The sequence below is a fragment of the Seriola aureovittata genome, chromosome 22 (genome assembly GCF_021018895.1).
Source record: "Seriola aureovittata isolate HTS-2021-v1 ecotype China chromosome 22, ASM2101889v1, whole genome shotgun sequence".
NCBI classification, from domain to species: Eukaryota; Metazoa; Chordata; class Actinopteri; order Carangiformes; family Carangidae; genus Seriola; species Seriola aureovittata.
In genome coordinates this window covers 3,096,673-3,118,565 of record NC_079385.1, presented here as the reverse complement: position 1 = coordinate 3,118,565, position 21,893 = coordinate 3,096,673, and the positions used below count along the sequence as shown (strand labels likewise).

General features: G+C 40.5%; 2 protein-coding genes across 3 annotated transcripts; one reads left to right on the top strand and one right to left on the bottom strand.

The window, feature by feature from the left end:
• Positions 1 to 105: 105 nt before the first annotated feature.
• psmc2 (proteasome 26S subunit, ATPase 2) lies at positions 106 to 4,518 on the top strand. The gene is made up of 12 exons (XM_056368124.1): positions 106 to 281; positions 601 to 638; positions 763 to 844; positions 987 to 1,086; positions 1,397 to 1,528; positions 1,640 to 1,712; positions 1,928 to 2,023; positions 2,199 to 2,363; positions 2,478 to 2,565; positions 3,254 to 3,456; positions 3,623 to 3,719; positions 4,232 to 4,518. The coding sequence occupies exons 1-12, from the start codon at positions 212 to 214 to the stop codon at positions 4,387 to 4,389; spliced, it is 1,302 nt and encodes a 433-aa protein (XP_056224099.1). The 5' UTR covers positions 106 to 211; the 3' UTR covers positions 4,390 to 4,518.
• Positions 4,476 to 21,526, bottom strand: slc26a5 (solute carrier family 26 member 5). Of its 2 annotated transcripts, XM_056368120.1 has the most exons (18): positions 21,371 to 21,526; positions 20,264 to 20,574; positions 18,378 to 18,517; positions 18,017 to 18,127; positions 14,223 to 14,404; positions 13,768 to 13,932; positions 13,347 to 13,582; positions 12,401 to 12,548; positions 11,416 to 11,529; positions 11,200 to 11,277; positions 10,913 to 11,008; positions 9,637 to 9,743; positions 9,407 to 9,476; positions 9,207 to 9,299; positions 7,996 to 8,103; positions 7,220 to 7,426; positions 6,955 to 7,009; positions 4,476 to 5,400 (listed from the first exon to the last, which is right to left on the bottom strand). In XM_056368120.1, exons 2-18 carry the CDS (start codon positions 20,419 to 20,421, stop codon positions 5,258 to 5,260), a joined length of 2,211 nt encoding a protein of 736 aa, XP_056224095.1. In that variant the 5' UTR covers positions 20,422 to 20,574; positions 21,371 to 21,526; the 3' UTR covers positions 4,476 to 5,257. The 2 variants fall into 2 exon arrangements, with proteins under 2 accessions (XP_056224095.1, XP_056224096.1); XM_056368121.1 differs by lacking the exon at positions 21,371 to 21,526 and having other exon boundaries at positions 18,021 to 18,127; positions 20,264 to 20,403.
• Positions 21,527 to 21,893: the final 367 nt, after the last annotated feature.

The window sequence follows — 21,893 nt, the reverse complement described above, 5'->3', positions numbered from 1 at the left end:
ATATAATATAAGAGTTTTGTATATATGACGAAAACATTTATCAATATATATATAGTATTTTTTATTGGTGGTACATCTTCAATAAAGTTCCGGCGTGTATTTCCGGTGACTGGCACACAGCGGCGGAAACGCAAAGCTGCTGTGTAATTGTTCAGTTTAGCTGCCGGAGCAGCTCAGTCTATCTGTGAAAAACACTTTATTCAGATTAAATATGCCGGATTATTTGGGAGATGACCAAAGGAAGACAAAGGAAGAGGAAAAGGATGACGCACCTATCAGAGGTATGTGTAAAAATAACATTAAATTCTTAAAAACAGTCAAATGTTCTTTACTGTCAAGGAGCTAACTAATATTAGCTCCGGAGCTAACGTTTGCTCAGCTCGTTGAACAAACTGCTACTGTTTACAACTAACTAAAATAACTGTTGTCGTTCAGTAAACATACATTTTAAGATGTCTTTGGTGTAAATAGTTAACGCTAACATAAAATGTGTAAACATGTATGAGATAAACTATACTGCTCGGTCCGACACCAATGCTAGCGGCCTACTGACATTGTCAGAGTGCAAAATCATTGATGTTGTTTTCATCTTTATCACAGCTTTGGATGAAGGGGACATTGCGCTGCTGAAAACCTATGTAAGTATAACCTTATAAGCTTTGCACCAATTCTGATCAACGTGTCTAAGCTGTAAAATTGGCCAAATGTGAATTATTAATCATTCTAAGTTGAACTAAATCGTTGCTCGCTGTTTATCGCCAGGGTCAAAGCACCTACTCGAGACAGATCAAACAAGTGGAAGATGACATCCAGCAGCTGCTCAAAAAGATCAACGAGCTGACAGGTGCGTGATAGAGCCATAAATACACTTTTAATGACAACAGAGCTGTTTGTTGGTGACAGTGGAAAAGGTTGCCATTTTCTCAGATTTTGTGAGAACCCCATTGACTGGCTGCTTTCTACTGTGTTTGTTTTGGCTTTGCCAGGCATCAAGGAGTCAGACACTGGCCTGGCTCCACCAGCTCTCTGGGATCTTGCTGCTGACAAGCAGACTCTGCAGAGTGAACAGCCGCTGCAGGTGGCAAGGTAAAGCAAACTGGGTTGTAACTGTAAAGCGATCAAAGTATGTTTGAGTCAATATTAATGTGTACTTGTGCGACAAAACACAATAATTTGGAAGTATGTTTGGATACATTTGGATCTGTGCAATATTTAATTTAATATGGACTGAGAGGCATTTGCTGTTATAACCAGGACAAGACTACATTCAATCAATATTAAAATCAAGCTCAAGGCAGTATCTTATAGAACGGTGTTGCTGCTGTATCAAAACCTCTCCTAACTTCCATTTGCACAAGGTTTTGAAATTTATAATTATCTTTTTCTGTCCCCACAGATGCACAAAGATCATCAACGCAGACTCAGAGGACCCAAAATACATAATCAATGTCAAACAGTTTGCCAAGTTTGTGGTGGACCTGAGCGACCAGGTGGCTCCAACTGACATCGAGGAGGGCATGAGAGTTGGGTGAGGCACGATTATTATTATTATTATATAATATATTTATAAGTATCAAATATCATTAACATGTCATCACATTTATCTGTGTTAATTATCTTGTGAAACAATCTCTTCCAGTGTTGACAGAAACAAGTATCAGATCCATATTCCTCTGCCTCCAAAGATTGATCCCACTGTCACCATGATGCAGGTATGAATCCACACAAGGGCTCATATGAATATATCACTGTTTGAGCTTGTTACATATCAAAATAAAAGTTTTGGACAGAAAATTTGGAATTATTTTTCTAGGACATTTAAAATGAATATATAATGAATGCTGCAATTTCCAGATGAAAAAGAAGCTGCAGTATTTCATGCAGGAATCCTTTTCAGCTCTAATAATGACTCTTTGTCCAAATGTAGGTGGAGGAGAAGCCTGATGTGACCTACAGTGATGTTGGTGGATGTAAGGAGCAGATCGAGAAGCTGAGAGAAGTGGTTGAGACCCCTCTGCTGCATGTGAGTGTTCACAAACGCTCCTCGTCGATTTATGGAAATCCAGTCCGCTTATGGGGTTTTTTCTAACACCTGTCCAGAATAAAACGTCTCCTCTCTGCCATGTGCAAGAGACTACAGACACATACCTCCATCCTCTACTGATCATTAACACTTACCTTCTTCCTCTCCTCACCAGCCTGAGAGGTTTGTCAATCTGGGTATTGAGCCCCCAAAAGGTGTGCTGCTGTTCGGGCCCCCTGGAACAGGAAAGACCCTGTGTGCCCGAGCTGTGGCCAACAGGACGGACGCCTGCTTCATCAGAGTCATCGGCTCCGAGCTGGTGCAGAAGTATGTGGGAGAGGTGAGACTGCAGAGGCTAGAGGAGCTCCCAGGTCAAAGAGTAGCAGCTCTTTAATTGTCAATGTGGACAAAAAGATTAAATATTTTTCTTTCTCCCGTCTGTGTTTGTTTGTAGGGAGCCAGGATGGTGCGTGAGCTCTTTGAGATGGCCCGCACTAAGAAGGCCTGTCTGATCTTCTTTGATGAAATTGATGCCATTGGAGGTAAAGCTCGCCCCAATGTCCCATTCTTCTATGTGTTAAAATTTTATATTTATGGTTGTTGTGTGATCCTTTGAATATGCCCGAAACAGTGCTTGTTGGTGATTCTAACCAGAGGGTGACACTGGAGTGGATTTACGCTCCTGTCCCAATCCCAGAAGAATGACTCCTGTCCCCTCCCGTCCCATTAGGGGACTCTGACTCCATTGTTGGTGATGGTATTTTTTACAGTGTTTCCCCCAGTTTGAGAATTTACTTTTGCTGGGTGACACATTGTGTGACCGATGTGCATCCACAGAATCATGCAGTTTAGAGGGGGAGAGTGTAACCCAATTTTCTGTATCTAAAGTTTACAGATGTCCCCTAAACACCTCAAGTGCAGGCAATTAGTAGACACTAGCTGGTGGCTGCACACAGAGGAGTCTCTTGTCTCCACTCAGTTACTGCAGTGCAGCTCAGAAAGGTGTGTGGCTGAAACTTATTTAGTTTGAAAAGAGTGAAATAAGGTTCTAATGCCAGATGCGTTGGCTCTACATAAAAAATGTTGTCTTTTGTCCTATCATGAAATATTGATTGTTATTTTTAAAAGCAATGTAAAGAGCCAAACTGAATTGTAATAAAATTGATATAATTGTAGAATCAATTTTAAGATAAATACGATCCTCCCTCGTGCTGTGTTTGTACCTTACAGGTGCACGTTTTGATGACGGCGCCGGAGGAGACAACGAGGTCCAGAGGACCATGCTGGAGCTCATCAACCAACTGGATGGCTTCGACCCTCGTGGCAACATCAAAGTTCTGATGGCCACCAACAGACCGGACACACTGGACCCAGCCCTGATGAGACCCGGACGTCTGGACAGGAAGATCGAGTTCAGCCTGCCTGACCTGGAGGTAAGTTATATTCTTATCAGTCAACAATAACACCATCATGACATTGGGTTATATCTGCTCATCTCTACTTCACGTTTATGTATTTTTCTAACTCTGTAGCTGCTTACAAGAGTCATTTTCCTCTCACGAACTTCTTGACCTCACTCCTGTTCATTTTGTGTTTAAGGGTCGCACACACATCTTCAAGATCCATGCCCGCTCTATGAGTGTGGAGAGAGACATTCGCTTTGAGCTGCTGGCTCGCCTCTGTCCCAACAGCACTGGTAAGACTGACACAGCAGCATTCAGTCCCTGATCTGTCCTTCACATTCTCACTAGATCTCCCACCTCTCTTCATCCTCACTGATATGCTTATTAAAACAGCTTCTACTTCTGTAGCTCGTTTGGTTCATTCCAGGCTCACAGGGACATGGATAAACATTTGGAGTCTGTAATTCTTCTTAGTTGCAGCTAGTGTGCATAGGACTTCCAGTCTGCACTCAGTGTCTGTAGTACTGATGTTTGGCCACAAGGGTGAACTGTCACATAACTCTGTCACTGTCCAAAGAAAACCATGTCTTTGACTTAACAGATTCAAATTCTCATTCTTCATAAATCTTCAAATCCAGTGAACGGTGCATCGTCACCGTTCACTGGGTTTTTAAGGTTGTTACTGTCCTGTGGTATATACAAGTATCTCAACCAAAACCGGGAAATCTCCAAAATTAGAGGGTATTCTACAACGACTGAACTTCCTGTTCATTCTGTAAGCAAAATGTGACGTGTTTCCTTCCAGGCGCTGAGATCCGCAGCGTGTGCACAGAGGCAGGCATGTTCGCCATCAGAGCCCGCAGGAAGATCGCCACAGAGAAAGACTTCCTGGAGGCCGTTAACAAGGTCATCAAGTCCTACGCCAAGTTCAGCGCCACTCCCAGATACATGACCTACAACTGAGCGTGTGTGTGCCTGTTTGTGAGAGTTTCCACTTTGCCTTTTTATCATCAAAGAAGCAAAAAACTGCGTTAAAACATTGTCCTTCATTGTCATTTGTTCACTTAAAAATAAAGTTTATTCCAAATATAAGTCTCAGTGCTTTGTAAAATAACCACATGGTAACTTTAAAGGCCTCCCGTGTAAGACAGTAACAACTAAAGCTTTTTTTAGAAATAAAACAGGTTTTATGCTAAAATATCAACTGACAGACTGTTATATAACATTTGTGTTGGATTCAGACTCAAACAGCAGTGAAAATGTAACAAATATGACACTACATGTGACCAGTGATGGTTATTTCTGCTGGTTTAAATACAGCATTACACAGAAATGCAGCTGAAACCATATTGACTATCAGTACACAACTTCTCAGTAACCATTAACATTTGATACCAGCATTATGATGATGAGAGACAGCTTCTGGACTGTTTCACAAGTTTCTTGGATAAAAGCAGCAGCTTAACTTTAAATCTCAGTTCTCCCAGCAGAACAGTGACAACTTAAACACAATTACAAAAATATGTTAAAAGTGCAACCCTCCCGAAAGAGAGAGAGAGAGAGAGGATATACAGGAATAAGGCTGTAGGTTCCTCAGCTGGAAATTTAGTCCTGGATTTCTGATTGAATAAAAGCCTCAAAGCTGCCCTCTGTATTGCTGCTTTGGGCACTTTCACAAGGTTGTCAAAATCTGGAGTGCTTCATGAGAAGGAAAACAAGCACCACGGTGCTAAATGATTGCTGATTGCTCATCACTCCTATTGTCGGGTTTGCCTCAGTTGTTTTGTGTCAGGACTGCTGCTGCGGTTCGATCTCGGTCAAAGACGTCTCGTCAGGTCGTCTCATTGGCCGGAGCAGCTGCTGGGTGGGAGTGTTGACAGTGTAGCACGGCGTCATGGACTGTGGGGAACACCATGTCTGTGGTCATGACCCCCGTGAAGAACTGTAAGGTGTCCAGCTCAACCAATAGGCCTCCTAGTAGATTAAAGCAGAGTGTAGAGTAGCACCATTCAGACACAAGGCAATTCAAAGTGCTTTCCAGAGGCATGGAAATACTTAAACAATAGAACATTAAGATGACATTAAAATAGCATTGGAAAACAATAAAAACAAATTTGAATAAATATATTTGAATAAGTCATATCAAGATTGCATAAAATCAGGTAGGAAACTTAGGACACCATTTTAAAAGAAGTGCTGCAGTGATAAAAGACACTAACAGAAAGCAAATGCACAAGATTAAAAAGATGTTATGTATGTGATTTATTGATGAGCTGCAGCAGATAGCAATGTTTTAAACCCTGATTTAAATGAGCTGACAGATTCAGCTGATCTCAGGTGTTCAGGTAGTTTGTTCCACAGGTGAGGAGCAGAGAAAATAAAATCTGCTTCACCTTGTTTGGTTGTGATTCTGGGAACACTGAGTTAACGTGTCCCAGAGGACCTCAGGTCTGGATGCTTCAGATCATACAAGTAGATCAGAGATGTGTTTCGGCCAAAGACCAAAAACAATGAAAAAGATTCATCTCGACCAGATTCCTCCTCCCCTGATTCTCCTGATTAGATTATAGTGAGCTGGTTACTCAGTGTAATTCTGCTGTGGAGATCAGAGGGCCTTTCTCAAGCAACTGACACTCAGCTGTCAGTTTATTAGGAACAACTAGCTAAAACTAATGCAGTCTAATACAAGAAGTCCTCCTTAATGAAGGTTATTATGTTGGAGGCTGTTACACTGTTATACTAACAAGTGTTTCTAATATGCAATCTACCCTGGGTTGGTTTTAGCGAGGTCTATCTAATAAACCTTTCCTTTCCCTAGTATGTTAATGCTAATGATAGCAACTCTTCTGATAACAGAACAGATAAACTGCACTTTCCAACAAACAGGAAACATGTTGTCATGGATACAGTGAGTTAAACCCTGTTTTTTTCAGTCCATGTTTGTTTACATTTTGTAAAATAAAGTGTAGTGAATGATCTATTTTAAGTTCCTGTTTGTTATGTACCATTGGTACTGACAACTATTACTGATCACTGACTGAGGAACTTCTTCTTTCTCTGATCTCTAATTAGATTTACGGAGGTTTATTTGCAGTGGTGTTCTCATGTCTGTGTGTTCAGGTTTGACTGAATCCTGACTCAGAATTTTGTCTGATGTGTGTTTGAGATGTTTTTGAATGTTGATATTTAATGACTTAATAATTTAATCTTATTCATCTGAGGAGATCAGTTTGAGTGTTTTGATACAATATGTGAATAAATGTGACCAGTAATGTCAGACATGAGGAGCTCTCAGCCCTTTTTATCTTGTCAAAGTAGCTCTCAGAGTAAAAAAGGTTGAAGACCCCTGATCTACTGTGTATTTGTCCTCTTTTCTCAGTAAAAGACCAAATAATGATATATCTTATTCCTCTGTGCAACTGAGCTCCATATGTTTATTAACTATTAAAATACATCAGTGAGTGTCTCATAAAACTGCAGTAGCATCCACTGATACACTTATACACAAAAATCATCATGATTACTTACTGCTGCAGCCGGCTATAACCACCAGGACATCAACGGCTGCATAGTCTTTAATGACCTGTTGAAACAGACACAGACTTACTGGGTGAAAATAAGATGAAGGTCTGTTTACACAACAGACTTCTACAACTGAAGAATCCTACAAGCTTTCCTGAACTGAAAGTGCAGCAGCACATGAGCAAACACGTAAAGATTTGAACATGTACATGTTCTGTTGTTTTAGTGACCCTGACATTGAAAACAGCCTCCACTGAGAAAAAGGAAGGACCTGTTTGATGGCTTTGGCTCCCACAGAGTCGATGAAGTTTACGGGCGTCCAGTCCAGGATGATGAAGTGGACGGTGCTCGGAGGATTAAGGAAGATGGACTGCTCCGAGGCTGACATGCTGCATCTGTCCCCCGATCGGCCGTTTCTCTGCTCCTCCGCCACGTTGTTGTAGGACACAACCTCGTGGGTCACTTCCTCCTTCTTGTACTAGAACCAATCAAAGAGGCTGATTTTTAGCTTTGGATTTCAACAAGCCAGAAGGTATCCTGGGCTAAAACAATGTGATAAATAACAGGTTAGTTTTGTGTATTTTTGATACTAAAACTGCGAGGAGCCACAGAAATGTCCAATTGTACCTATGGGGTTTTAAGTAGGTGTAAGCTTTGCAAATATATGTCTAGATAGCATGATGAAAATGTCTTTTTCCCCTTCACTATTACTACAAGTAACCATGCGTTGGATACAATACATGTTCTTTATATTTTACTGACTTTACTGTTTGACTTGACAGAATTTCTGCACTCAGTTCAATCATTGCCTTAAAAGTTCAATCATTTCCTTAAAAGTTGAGTGCAGAAAGCTGAGTGCAGAAATTCTAAAGGGCAACTGAGGCCTGAGGAACATGGCTACTGTACATAAGTAGCCATGTCCCCAACACGATGGACACGCTAACGCAAATATGCTGCGTGCGTCATATTTACACCGTCAACAAATGTGACAGTGTACATACACACAACGTGTAACCAGGGAGAGAAGACAGGAGGAGGACAACTCACTTTGACACAGATCTTGGATGGAGAGTTGTTGCTGCTGTTTGCCTTCTTCTCCTTCTGTTTTTTTATGGCTTTGCGAGCAGCTTGTATGTGTTCAGGGTTTACGCCTGTCTGTTAAGACATCAACAACAGTGACACACATTGACTAGTTGAAAACCAGATCATTAGATACGGATCCATCACCACAGTCCCTATGAATGACCATCATTTACCGCACAGTCATGTGAGTGGTACTGATTTTCTCATCTAACTGCTAAGTCAGTATCCCAGTTTGAAACACTACTCAAAACATCCTTCTATAAGCAGCTTTTAATTCTTCTGTTAACTGTCAGCATTGCACTAGGAGGGTTCTTAGAAAAGACTCATGGACTAAAGACTTATCATTATTATTATTATTATTATTATTATTATGTGTGTTCCTTGTCACTGGTATTATTTTATTCTACATTGTGCTCCACAGTGTTTTCAGTTTCAACACTGTTTACACAATTACAGATTTAATCAAATGGCCAAATACACTCAGTCCAGTCAGTTTATTAGAAACACCTACCAAAACAGTCCTGCAATAAATCCTCCTTCATGAAGGTTATAATGTTCAGTTTTTATTCAAACTGTTTTAAAGATGTGTTGATTCAACTGTGTGATCACTTTTGGAGGACATAGTTTGTGATGCTGTTCAACTGTTATTTATCTGTTACTTAGCCTACCCTTAACATAAAGGGGATGGACAAAATAATAGAAACACTTGTCTCTATAACGCAATAGAGTTCAACAGCACCACAAACTGCTGCCTCCAAAATGATCATGAAGTTGAAACAACATCTCTAAAACAGTTTGAATAAAAACTGAACATCATAACTTGCATGAAGGACTGCTGCTCTTAAAGAATCTGCCACAAAATTGTTTTCAAATCCATATAATTACATGTCCCTGGGTAACAGTAATAACAGCCTACATGGTAACAACATTTGTAAATTGTAGATAATTTCACCTTTCAAAACCTGGTGAGAAACAGTTTAAGTCCACTGATAATAGATGTGGAAAACAATAATAATAAAAAAATGGGATAATGTTTTTCCTCCTGTAAAGTACTCTAAAAACACACACATAAGTATATGCATGCACGCGCGCACACACACACACACACACACACACACACACACACACACACACACACACACACACACACACACACACACACAGGATAGGATTACCTTCTCCTTGAGGGTGTTCACATAAAGGTCACTGTTGGCAAAGTAGATTGACGAGTTGGAGTGGAAAATCTTAATCCCCTCGTACTCAGCAGCCTGGGAACAAAACACAAATCACAAACGTTCAGAGCAACAGACAGGGTGGGAAACTTTTACCCTGGGTTCAGACTGACATGGTGTATTTTTTTTTTTCATAGACTCACCTCTTCATACTCATCCACATCACAGTACAGCCCAGTACCTGGAACGTGGCCTAAAACAGCACTTTTGGGGCTAAAACACAAAAAGAGACATCAGAAGCACTTCAGTGTAGGTAGGTATTGTATTGTGTGAACACCACATTCTTCTGCTAACATGCATGGAGCACCGCTCAAGCCTGTATTTACATGCTATGATATGTGGCATTCATTTTCAGACTGAAAATCATCAGTACCTCTGTGTTCTGTAGATGACTGTTAGTATGGCGAATGCGACCGCCACCAGGAGGCCGTAATCTAGGCCCAACAGCACAGATGCTACAAAGGCTACGAGCCAGATGGCCTGAGAGAGAAAAGAGAAGAACAGATATAAACCAACATGAGCATTAAAACACAGGTAAAACACAAATAGCTACATCCTCTTTTCTTCCTATGAGAGGGAAAGACTGTCACACAAAGGCATGTGATGGAGGCTTCTCACGCCTCTTTTTCTTTCAGTAAGGATAGAAAGACATCACATTTAACCTGACAATGATCGACTGATGTTTAAAATGATACATTAAAGGTCCGATACAGTATAAAGGTAAATGTAAGGTAATGTATTGTGAAAGTATAAAAGCCTCAGTCCAAAGAAAAATGCACACAGCCTGTATTTAGAAACTGAGCTTTAAAACCAGCCGTCAGGGCTTCTGGACCTTTTGGATGTCACAACAAGGCAGGCACCACTCTCAGCCATGCCCAAAGAGAGGCTCAGAGTCTCCTCTCTTCTGATTGGCTCTCTGACCTGTTGTTACTAGAGCTCCAGAGAGAAGCCTGGGAGAGGAGATGTAAAACTACATTGAGATGGTTTTTGGTTCTTAAAACCACAAATATATCTTCTTATGCATCAACACTGTTAATAAAACAAAGGAGAAGAGGAAAATGTGGGACCTTTAAACACCTCAAACTTGCAAATTTGTAACCCTCAGACCTTCATTTTGTTCTAAAAATGTGCCTATCAACTTCGAAAAGTGAAACAAAGATTACAAATCTATGTTAAACTATGTTTAACTCTATATGGTTTTCTGTCAAGGTGGACCATGGAGTTGAACTGAACTTTGATGAGATTGGATTTCCCTTTACTGTCAAGAATCCTTCTGAGGTTTGCCTTGCGTCACAAGCAAACTAAGTTTCTCATACTGTACATAAAAAAACACTTAAGTATTTCATCATATTTTTGCTGTAAAGTAAGAGGCCTGTGTTCCACCATTTCTGTAACTTGGCCAAAATGCTTACTTATATTAGCAGACAATCTCTAATGTTTTGAAGCCACATTCAAGTAAGTCATTGTATTCTTATTACACACACAGGATGTGTTGCTCATGGTAACAAGATTATTACGACATGCAGTTTAAATCACATTCATCTAGAACCACAGTGAATTAAAAAGTACAAAATAAGACGCAGATCAGCTCATTTTGCATCAGCAGGTTTCTGCCATTTCTGATGTTAAGTTTGATTTCACACACTGACCAGCTCAATCTTACTGGTCCTCCATAGAGTAGGAATGTCTCTGATCTGTTTGAACATCCCCAACAAGTTCACCATGATGATGGCAGCTAGCGCAGTCTGAGAAACAGAACAGAAGATAATACAACATGAGAACAAAACTATACAGAAACCCATTAGAAAACACTGGCAGTCTTTTCTACTGTTGTAGTTATTGTTCAACAGTCTGAGAAGAAAATGAAAGTGTCTGCAGCTCCGCCTTTGACCGCGAGCTGCCAGACGAGAAGCTGGAGCTCCACAGCTTCACCCACCTGAGGGAGTGGCTGAAAGACAAAACCGATGGCCACCACCACCAGCAGCACCACGAGAGACGCCAGCAGCCCTGCGATCTGAACAAACACACAAAGCGATAACTGTGTCAGTATTATCTCTTACTGTAATTATGGTTTTACGACACTAATTTAGAGTTAGATAGTGGGTGTGTGTGTGTGTGTGTGTGTGTGTGTGTGTGTGTGTGTGTGTGTTACCTGTGTTTTTCCTCCTGTGCTCTCTTGCACCAGGCTTCTTGACATGGAACAAGTGATGGCGAAGGTTTGGAAGAAAGAGCTGACGAGGTTACACAGACCGAGAGCAATCAGTTCCTGAAAGCAGAGCAAGTGTAGCCAAATTTAGTGGAATGAAAATGTGAACTTTTCCTGCAGCTTGTTAGGCAGTGAAGAAATACTTCACTACAGTTTGCAGATAAGAAGGAGGCAGATGTTGATACTTGCAAATGATATTGAACTCCAGAGGTCAACCACGCCATCAAGGACATCAAGGACAGGATGATCAAGCTTAGCTGAAGTTAAACTGACTTCTCTTCTACAGGCAGTCCAGTGTGCCAGATATCAGCTATATGCCATCATATTTATATTATGAAATTAGATTTATTTCTAATTTCTTTTGTATTTTATGCCTAGTACTACTATCATACAGCGTATTAATACTGCAATAAGGTCTTCTTAATGTTGTGACCTAGTCTTGATTGTCAAAACCATATGACTGGTGTTTATGTTGTCTAGTTTCCTTGTCTTTGGGCTGCGTGAACAAAAACACAACATGGTCATTGGTTTCCACTGCAACTCAGACCAAACAAAACAAGAGACCTGGTTACTGAGAGATATAATACTGTAGTAACCTGTAACTAACCAGCAACATGTTTTGGTTGGAATTATTTAAAATAAAAGTGCTGCTACATTTAATGATCACTCCCTTCATACCTGCACTGTCCCTTCATTCTATAACCACATACAAGGCAAGAAACCAGCTTTCTCCAGAACAAATCAAAGCTAGGGAAATCAGGTTTCTCTAGTTCCTTACTCCAATTAAAGATAAAAGCCGAGTTTCTCTTTTACATGATCTTTAGGAAATCAGCTTACTGGTGCTTACTGTAACACACTTCATGCAAACATATTGCTCCATGACAGAGTTCATTGTGTCAGCACCTGCAGCTTGTCAGATGTCTACACTCACCTGGTTGCCGTCCACACTGTACCCGTGCTTCAGGGCAAAGATCTTGGCCAGTGACATGCCCATTGAGAATCCTACAATGGCCACAGCGAAGGAGTCTGTGACCAGACTGGGTAACAGAGAGAACTGTGGGGCAGCGGGGGGGAGAAGCCTGATAACACATAGGAAAACATTGGAAGTACATTGATCCCTGTGTGCAAATATTTATATTATATTTTATGACGGTTCCTTTTACAGAATTGACGTGGAGAACAAGGGCCCAAAGCTACAAAATTAATACAATTAATATAAAGAATAGAACACTTTTGTTTTAGCCCCCATTTTTTATGAGTTGAAATAAAATACTTTTTCTAATCTCACAAAAGGTGTCTTTCTCTAAAATCTGGTTCATAAATGTGTTTAAATGTGTGTCAGTGAGCATTTCTCCTCTGCATACCTAACAGGTGAGACATATCCATATGCTGATAACAAATCATGATTATTGCACACATTTGCCTTAGGCTGGTCACAATAAAAAGCTCCTTTGAATGTGCAATTTTATTTTGAAAAATGATTTTGCATCAGAACCCTTGTCCTAGAAATCCACAGCTCAGTGACAAATAAATGTCTTTTTTTCAAAATAAAGTGCACATTTTAGAGTGGCCTTCAATTTGAACAGCCATGGGCAGGTGGATGGATTATCTTGGCAAGTGACAAACGCTCACCAACACGGATTTCAACACATTTGTATGTAATATTAAAGAGAGTGTGTATAGAAAAAAGTCTTAGATCTTTTGTTTCAACTAATAAAAAATGGAAGCAAAAACAAAAGTGTTGCAATTATATTTATTCAGTATAGATTAACACAAGTTCTATGCTACACTCAGACCTCAAAGTCAGAAAAATCCCATCCGAAGAACAAGTCTCTAAAATTCATGACATTTCTGACAATGAGAACCTAACAACTTACCCTGTTGGTATCTTCCCCACCACATCCACACTGTAGTCTTCTGACAAAGACAGGCCGTACGAGACGCCGGTTGACACGATGACGACAATGATCTCTCCAGGAATGGGAATGGGCAGTTTCTTTTTGAAGCGCTCGTTGATGTCTTTCACACCATACAGGAAGACGATACACACAAGGCCCAGGATGAGAGTGGTGATATTGGTGCTGGTGATGTCACTGAGCACAGCCTTGACGCTCTAGGGCATGAGAAACAGGACGGTTTGACCAATTATGATACATTTAAGCGATCTATTTTTTTGGATTTAGCAAACATACAACAACAAAACTACACCTTGAAAAAAGGTAAAAAGCTAAGATGCCCAACTATTGATACAAGGACGCTCCTCCCACCTCCAAACTCTCCAGAGGCCATTAAACTCACATAAATAGCAGAGAGGGGCCCACTAAAACGCTGTGTCTTCACCCCCAGCAGGTACTTTAACTGGGAGACGACAACATGCACAGCCGCTGCTGTGGTGAAGCCTCGCACCAGGGGTTCTGTGAGGTAGATCGCCACAAAGCCAAACCTGAGAAGACCAAAGATGATCTGACAGGAAGGAAAAAGAAATGAGGAAAGCGAGCAGAGAGAGGCAAGGGGATAAGGACAAGTTAAATATCTTTGTTTCAAATAAAAACATGAAATCAAGCCTTGGATGCGTCAACAGTGACTCAGACGTCCTGCTACTTTGAATGAAGTGATTTTTGAGTGAGAAGTTTGAGCAAACTGTATCACGTTACTGTGATGTTCTAACCAAACAGACACTCTGTGGGGGTTGAAGGCAGATCGACAGCAGCTCTCAGCTGCTCACTGAGTGTGTTGGTTGTTTTGACACTGACCTGGATGATTCCCACCAGGGTCGTGAGCACTACGGCCACCTGGACCCTCCTGGCGTCACGGGCCTCCACGTCCAGAACAGCAGACATGTTGGATCCGTTTGCAGGCAGGACATAAAACATTGAGTCAGGGGCTTCTCTCACGACAACACCCCCAATCATCAGACTTATAACTGCGAAGGTGCCTGCAGATCACATAGACAAACAAAACTTACTCTGTGATTTTGTTTGACCTTGTTATTTCATTTAAGTATTTGACCTCTGAGCAGCTCAGTTCCTCCCTCTCTTCTTTTTTGTTGTACCAATTCATCAGATGGACTCATAGGTTAGAGCTGACATTTGAAATGACTTGTACCTTGTTCTAGAAAAGAAAGTAGCTTTATGGATGAGATGTTTTGGGTCACTGAAATTGACTTGTGCAACTTGTGGATCTTTAAATGACCCCCCAGTGTGTGGGACAGACAGTCGGCAGTTTGAACACCTGGATGTGTGAAAAGGCCACTGACTAAACATTAAGAAGCTTTACAGCATAAGGAGGTAATTTAACACCACAAAAATAAATATTGTTCAAAAGGTTGATGGTGGTACAAAATCATTAAGTCACACTGACACTGGCAACAGATTTTCCACCACCAGTGCTAAATATACAGCCATGTGATGTGAGTGTGAACGACTGAATGAAACATAAAACATGAGCACTAAAATAAAAACCAGACAGAGAGAATGAGGAATAGAAAATGCAACAGGTATCTCTGTCTTTCAACAACAGATTCACTCCACCTCAAAACTGTGTCTACTGCTGATAAACAAGAAGCTGCTTTATCCTTAAAGTTTTTTACCCCATTTTTTTTTTTTAAACTCCATTAAACGTTATCATCTGTTTCAACTACAACTACTGAAAGCAGAGCGTACTGTGTTAACTACAGAACACTTTTGGGTGGGGTAAAACCAAGCAGTAGCCTCCAGGGCTGAAAAATGAAGCCTACACTGAAATGCCAAAAACTGCAGTTCCTCTAATGGCCAAGAGCTAGGGGCAGAATCAGACACTGCCAAGGTGGCGACGGTGGAGCAGGTCACTGAAATGGAGGCTACGTCCGTATTTATTTACAGCCTATGGGTAAAACCTTCTGGCTGTTCATACTGGAGGTCTTCAGCGCAAGAAGAAGAGTGCATATAAACAGCCAACTCTTCTTCTAAATGGACTTTTTTTCACAGCAGACATTTTGACTTGTCATAGTAGGAAAAGCATGTGAGACTAATAACTTTAATAATGGCTCCAGTCTACTGTATTTAAGTGTCTCAGTTACATGTCCCACATGCATGATATCTGACATCCTGACCAGAACTATGGCGTTTAGACATTTTTGCAAACTGACACTCAGCTGTCAGTTTATCATCTAGCTAAAACTAATCCAGACTAATGACAGCAATCCTGCAATAACTCCTCCTTTCTTGAAACTGTGCTAAAGAGATGTTGATTCAACTGTAGCCTATGATCAATTTGGAGGCTGCAATTTGTGGTGCTGGTGAACTGCACTGTGTTATACTGACAGGTATTTCTATTATTTTTGTCTACCCCATTCAAATTAATGAGGGTTTGTTAAAAAACAGACATACCTCTTTAATGCAACACAGTCCAACAGCACCACAAGTTACAACCTCCAAAGTGATCATACAGTTGAGTCAACATCTCTTTAACAGTTTGAATAACTAGAATCACAACCTCATGGTTGTTTGCTCCACCAACCAGCCAAGTTGCAGGAAATATGCTCACAGTCTCTCCTTCCTGAGTTACAGTATTTGACCTTTTGGATATTAAATGTTATCACATCCCAGAGTTTGTGCCAAATTTGAATAAGTTCCGTTAAACATTACTGAAATATCGCGTTCACGAGAATGGGACGTACAGACAGACAACCTGAAAACATAAAGCAAGAAAATGCAGGTGCACTTGAAAAGATCAAGTAAAGTCTGTGAAATCCATACAACAATATGCTAACGGTCTTATCTTAATCAGTAACCAAGACACACAGTAGCTTATCGGTGTTGACCGTCACTGCAGGAAAATGCAAACACCAAACCAAACACCACCATCCTCAGTCAAACACCATTATGTCTGACTCATTGACATATTTCACCTTAGCCCTACTTAAGTCCAGGCTTGGTCCTGTACAGTATCATGACTTCCAGTGTAACTGTGGGGTTGTGTACTTGAGAGTGTGTGTATGTGTATCCCTTTAAGTGAAAAGGCCATCTTGCCCAGCACTTGAGCGGCAGCCCAGTTATTCCCCCGCACCCTCTGCCAGAGGTAAAGGGATCACTTCCATAGCAACCTATCAGACAAAATTTGTTGAAGAGGCCATTTTACAGTGAAACCAACTGCTCCCTGTTGTGTGTTTATTGTTCAGATTAAAAGGCTGAGCAGGTTTAGTTGATTATACCCATTTGTCAGATGAACTCACAGGTTGGAGCTGACATTTGAGACCACCTAGAGCCAGTTCTAGGAGAGAAAGTAGCTGCATGGTTGAGGTGTCAGAGAGAGGGGTAATGCTCATGTCACCTGAGGACATGGTTATCACATCTCAGCGAAAACTCCATGTGCTATCCCTAAGACAACTTCATGTTTCATGTCTGGTAGTGATGGGAATTCAGGCTCTTTTCAGTGAGCCAGATCATTTGGCTCAGCTCACCAAGAAGATCCAGATCTCAAGTCCCAAACGGCTCTTCATTTTACCACTTTTGCCTTTTATAGGTCAGCCAAATTTTGTGCTGTTTTGACCTATAAATAGTATGTGTGCACATATATGACTTAAATTAGTCAATGTAATTATACTAAACCATATAATTTCCATAATACCATCATTTTACATTATGTTTGGTATAAAAAGATTAAATATAAAAACATCAAATACTATTACATGTGTATTAAACGTTTTATTTATACTGCATGTTGTAGTGTTTCGCTACAAACACTAAACAAACAGTGCATCTGGTCCTTGTACATAAATGTTTGTCACAATTCTAATGCTACTGTGATGTCCACATATAATAATATAATAAATTAAATAATAAAGCATATACCCTTCCAAATTTCACGTTGTCTCTAGAGCGCCATTGCTCTAGAGACGTGCTGTGTTTTCCTGTAGACGACTTTCAATCAAGCCCCTGATCGTCTGTGTATTTATTGATCAATTCTGATCTGCATTCTTTGCCAGTGTCGTTTAGCGTCACTTGACTGAATCAGACATTCCTACTGGCTCCAATGGGTGAGATTGCAGCCAATCAGAGTGTCTGATTCAGAGGCTTGGCCTGCCTTGGCTTTATACCTACACAGAATGTTCTACTCTGATATCAAAGTGAGTAGAAGTTGTTAAGAGTTTATTGAAGTGACAGAAGGATGTGACAGTCACATATTTAGTGCAGCGGAGGATTTGGAGCAGATTTTTCAAGGACCAGACAAAAAAACGCCCATAAATACTGCTCCAGAGAATGAGCTTACACATGAACAGATAGATAGAAACTTCAAATCACCTCTAAAAGTACTCAAACAAATAAATAAAATTTTCTGTATTGAATTTCTTTCTTTCTTGAATAGTTCTTAAAATTTATTTTGGGTAATTTTGTTGTTATATTAATAGAGCAATTAAAAAATAGAGGGTTAGATTAATGGAAAAATAATTGATAGCTTAATCAATAAACAAATAATCGTTAGGTGCAGCCCCTAAAAAACATACAATCACTGATCGAAGGGTTTCACACGGAGGTTCAGACACTTAAGGAGCACCACCATTTCTCACCTACTGATATGTGTCTGGATGTGCCGAAGAAGGTGTAGAGTAGGACGGGGTAGAATGAGGAGTACAGACCATAAACTGGAGGCACAGCAGCCAGCATAGCATAGGCTAGACCTGTGGACCAGAAGAGAGAGAAAGAAGGCAGTTGGAAATAAACTGAACACTCCCAGTGGCAAAGTGTTTGCATCACAACCTCAGAGCTACAGTTATACCAAAACAAAGACAGCATGAAGCCAATAGCAGCCCCTCAGGAGTTGGCAGCTGGCCCTTCACACTATTTAACCCTCATGTCATTCCAATTGACTGGCGTAGCTCATGGCTACTGTGTAACACAGCGGTGCTGCTAGGACTGCAGGGCACTGACCTTGAGGGAGCTGCACCACTCCCGTGCTGAGACCTGAGACTACATCCGAAAACAAGTACTGCTTGACTGGATAGGATGGCAGCCATGTTAGAATCGGCAGGAAGCTCAGAGCTGCTGCCTTGGCCCTCTTTGACGAACACCTACAAGATGAGACAAAATATTTATTTTGCATTAGTTTGTCATTTAAAAAAATATGAATTAATTCAGGATTTTGGTAAACCATCACAGAGAGGGCATTTGTTCAACCACAGAAACTTTTCCCTAAAATCTGGTTCATGTTTTTTTGGCTGCAGTTCTGGGCCCCTCAAAATTTGATATGATACACAATCTTTTCCCTTTAACTTAGGGGAAATAATTTTGCATGACTCACCAGACTCCCAATCACCTGTATACACATGAAATTAGCACATCTTTATAGGTAAACATCAATAAGACATTTCTTAATTCTTACATCCTGCCAAAAACAGACCATCACCATGACTGAGATGGGAGGGTTACATTTCCCAGGGAAATAAACTTGGGAAATACAGCTATAAAGTGAATCAATCACATCAGCACAGGACAATGATGGGGCAATATACATGTTGTTTTTACTGCCTTTTACTGATTTAATGGCCATAAAGATAGATTCAAACCAGTGACACACTGCATATTCATTGTCAGTCAGAGGCAGAGAACACCAGCTAGAGTTGGAATCAGAAGTTTAGCTTTCTGATTCACTCAGCTGACCTGCGGCTGCGGCGTAATACAGTGGCTCCGTAGGTGAACTTGTGCGTAGGAGTGCTGTAGTTCAGCGGTCGAAAAATGTAGTGCCAAAGGAAAATGCTGTTTTCACAGGAAGATAAGCCGATGAAAATATTCTACATGACGCTTCATTTAAACAGATATTGGATTGTTTTGGTGGGCGTTTTTAAAAGTGTCTAAATAAATTTTACTCTTGACTTCATGCACAGCAACACATTGTTCTGCTAGTCTGCCAGGGCCCCCGCTTGGATCTCCTAACTGGGAGCTCGCTGCTCAGGATCTCATGCGGGTAATGTACCGACTATGCACGACTACCTCATACAACCCCACTTCAAAAAACCCAAACTATCCCTTTAAGACTACAACCTAACCATGTGGAAAATTGTGACTTCATCTGTATGCTAAAAAATATGCAGAGCATTTCTTCAGAGATTCTTCTGTATTCTAATACTTAACTTTGCATTAACATGGGCCTGTTTAGTGCTAGCTATAAAACCTGGTAGAAAGCTGAAGCCATGTGTCTTCATCTGTTGGAACATTTTCCACTTTCTATGTAAATGTTTTGTAATATATCTATTCAAACACAAAGTGCTACTTGGTCTGAAGAACTAGCGAGCGCCTGGCTCATCAGTGCAGGAAAGGCGTACCTGTTTACTACTCTAAGTCACACACCAGTGCAGAACCTGAGAAGTAGTTTGCCAAAGATATTATCTACCCTTTGCCTGTACATTGGAAGGAGTGAAATGTGACTGTATTAAAAAAGTGCTCTTCTACTCTGTCCCTCCAAAATGACACACCCTCAGATGAAAGCAGACAATCTGCTCTTTATGTAATTATTCATTAAATATCTGTGGACTTTTAATCAGACAAAACAAGAAGTTTAAATATGTCACCTTGTGTTCTGGGAAACTGTGACAGGCATTTTCACAATATCACATTTTACAGACTAAATTCAAGTTAGACAAAAACAAAATAATCAGGAGATTCAATGACAACTATCCTAGCAAACAAGTGGATAGATTATACTACATAAACCTGCTCATACAAAATTAACTTGTTGCACCCACATTATGTATGCCTAAACTGATTCAATAAGTTGCTAAAGAGAACTTCAGCAGGTACATATCTCTATGCAAACTTACCGGAACTGCTGTGCCAGCCTCTCTCGAAGGGTGGTGGACTTTTCTTTGCGGTCGAGAACCTGCGACCGGATGGCGGCTTCATTATAGACTGGACGCTCAATCCTGTACATCAGTTGTAAGTCTGCATCCTCCCTGGCTGCCACTTCTTCTTGCTCCATACTAGAGACAGGGTGGCTGATGATCACGTACAGTCAGGGTGTCTCTCCAGTGTTGATTATCTCCCCCACTCTTGTGTCTCTGTCATTGCTCTGACTGGTATGTCTTCATCATTTAAACTGCTGCAACTTTAATCTGTCTGCACTTCCTCTTTTCTGTTCAGAGGGTAAGAAAACACAAGATAATCATCATTCCAACACTCACTGATCTGCTTTTTGGTTGAATGCTTTTAAATGAAAGTAAGAGTTGGAGTCATTATAACCAACCAGAACTCTTGTGTTTTGAGCATTTTTGTAAGGCAGACTTGTTGGACTTACAAGGCAACCACATTTGAGAAAAAAAAATGTTTTATTTGATATATTGTAAATATTTAGTCTATGGCCAGTTTATGAAAACACAAGTGTTGCGATCTATTGGTGGGGCACAGGGTGCTATACAAACTCATATGACGTAAAGGTTCCTCTGTGAGGGAGTGATAATAATGCTGCTATTGATGCTAAAGCAAACATGTTATAATGTGAACTAAGAATTATGAAACTAAGAATATGTTATCATTCCAAACTGAAGCAGACACACTGTTAAAAAAAACATAGCCCATTATATGTTCTATTATTAAATGAAGCAGGTTAATTTCCTGTAGCTTCAGAGTGAGACTTGCTGACCTATGCTCATCACTTTTCCCAATTCAATCAACTCTGACGCAAACAACTGACTGCCTCGCGCTTCTTCCCGTTTCCTCTCGTTTTTGTTAGCTAGCTAACGCGTGAAAGACTAAGACTGACTTAAATGATTGTAAAATGTCAGACAAAATGAAAAAAATAACATTAATGTTCTGGTTGCAATTATTAACCAATATCTAACCACACTACACTACACTCGCTGTGACAGGGGGCGGTTTTTTTTTCGAGCTCTCCACATTTATGCTAACACAAAGATACTAAAGGGTTTTACCTTCGTCCTCTTCCAGCTCCTGTGAGGATGCTGTCGCTGGAAAGAGAATATGAATTCAAAGATTAACCTCTCGAGTTGAAGTTTAACAGCGGTAACGACCTTTAATGACAGCAGGGAGCAGCAACCGTTTACGATACACCAAAGACAGTCTGTCTTGAGAGGATGACTTACTCCATAGTGAAATTCCTCTCCACCTTCCGGTCTGCAAAGATGGGCGTTGATCCTCACGCATGCGCTCTCCTCTTGCCCGTTATAGTCCTAAAATTTGTGGCTTTCCATTGAAAGTTTACAATGTTTTGTTGCCACACAGTTGAACATATTTATATATTTATGATTATGTTATCTTTCTTTTAAGGCAGACCTACTGTATGTGTTGTAGATGTTAAAATGAGGCTGAAATGTGTGTTGATTTGGGGACATTATCTTCATTATATTTCTTCTTTCTTTAATTTGTTTCATTCGTTACCCCTCTGGAACCCTACATCTATTTTCATTATTTATCAAAATAGTGGAAAGCCTCTCC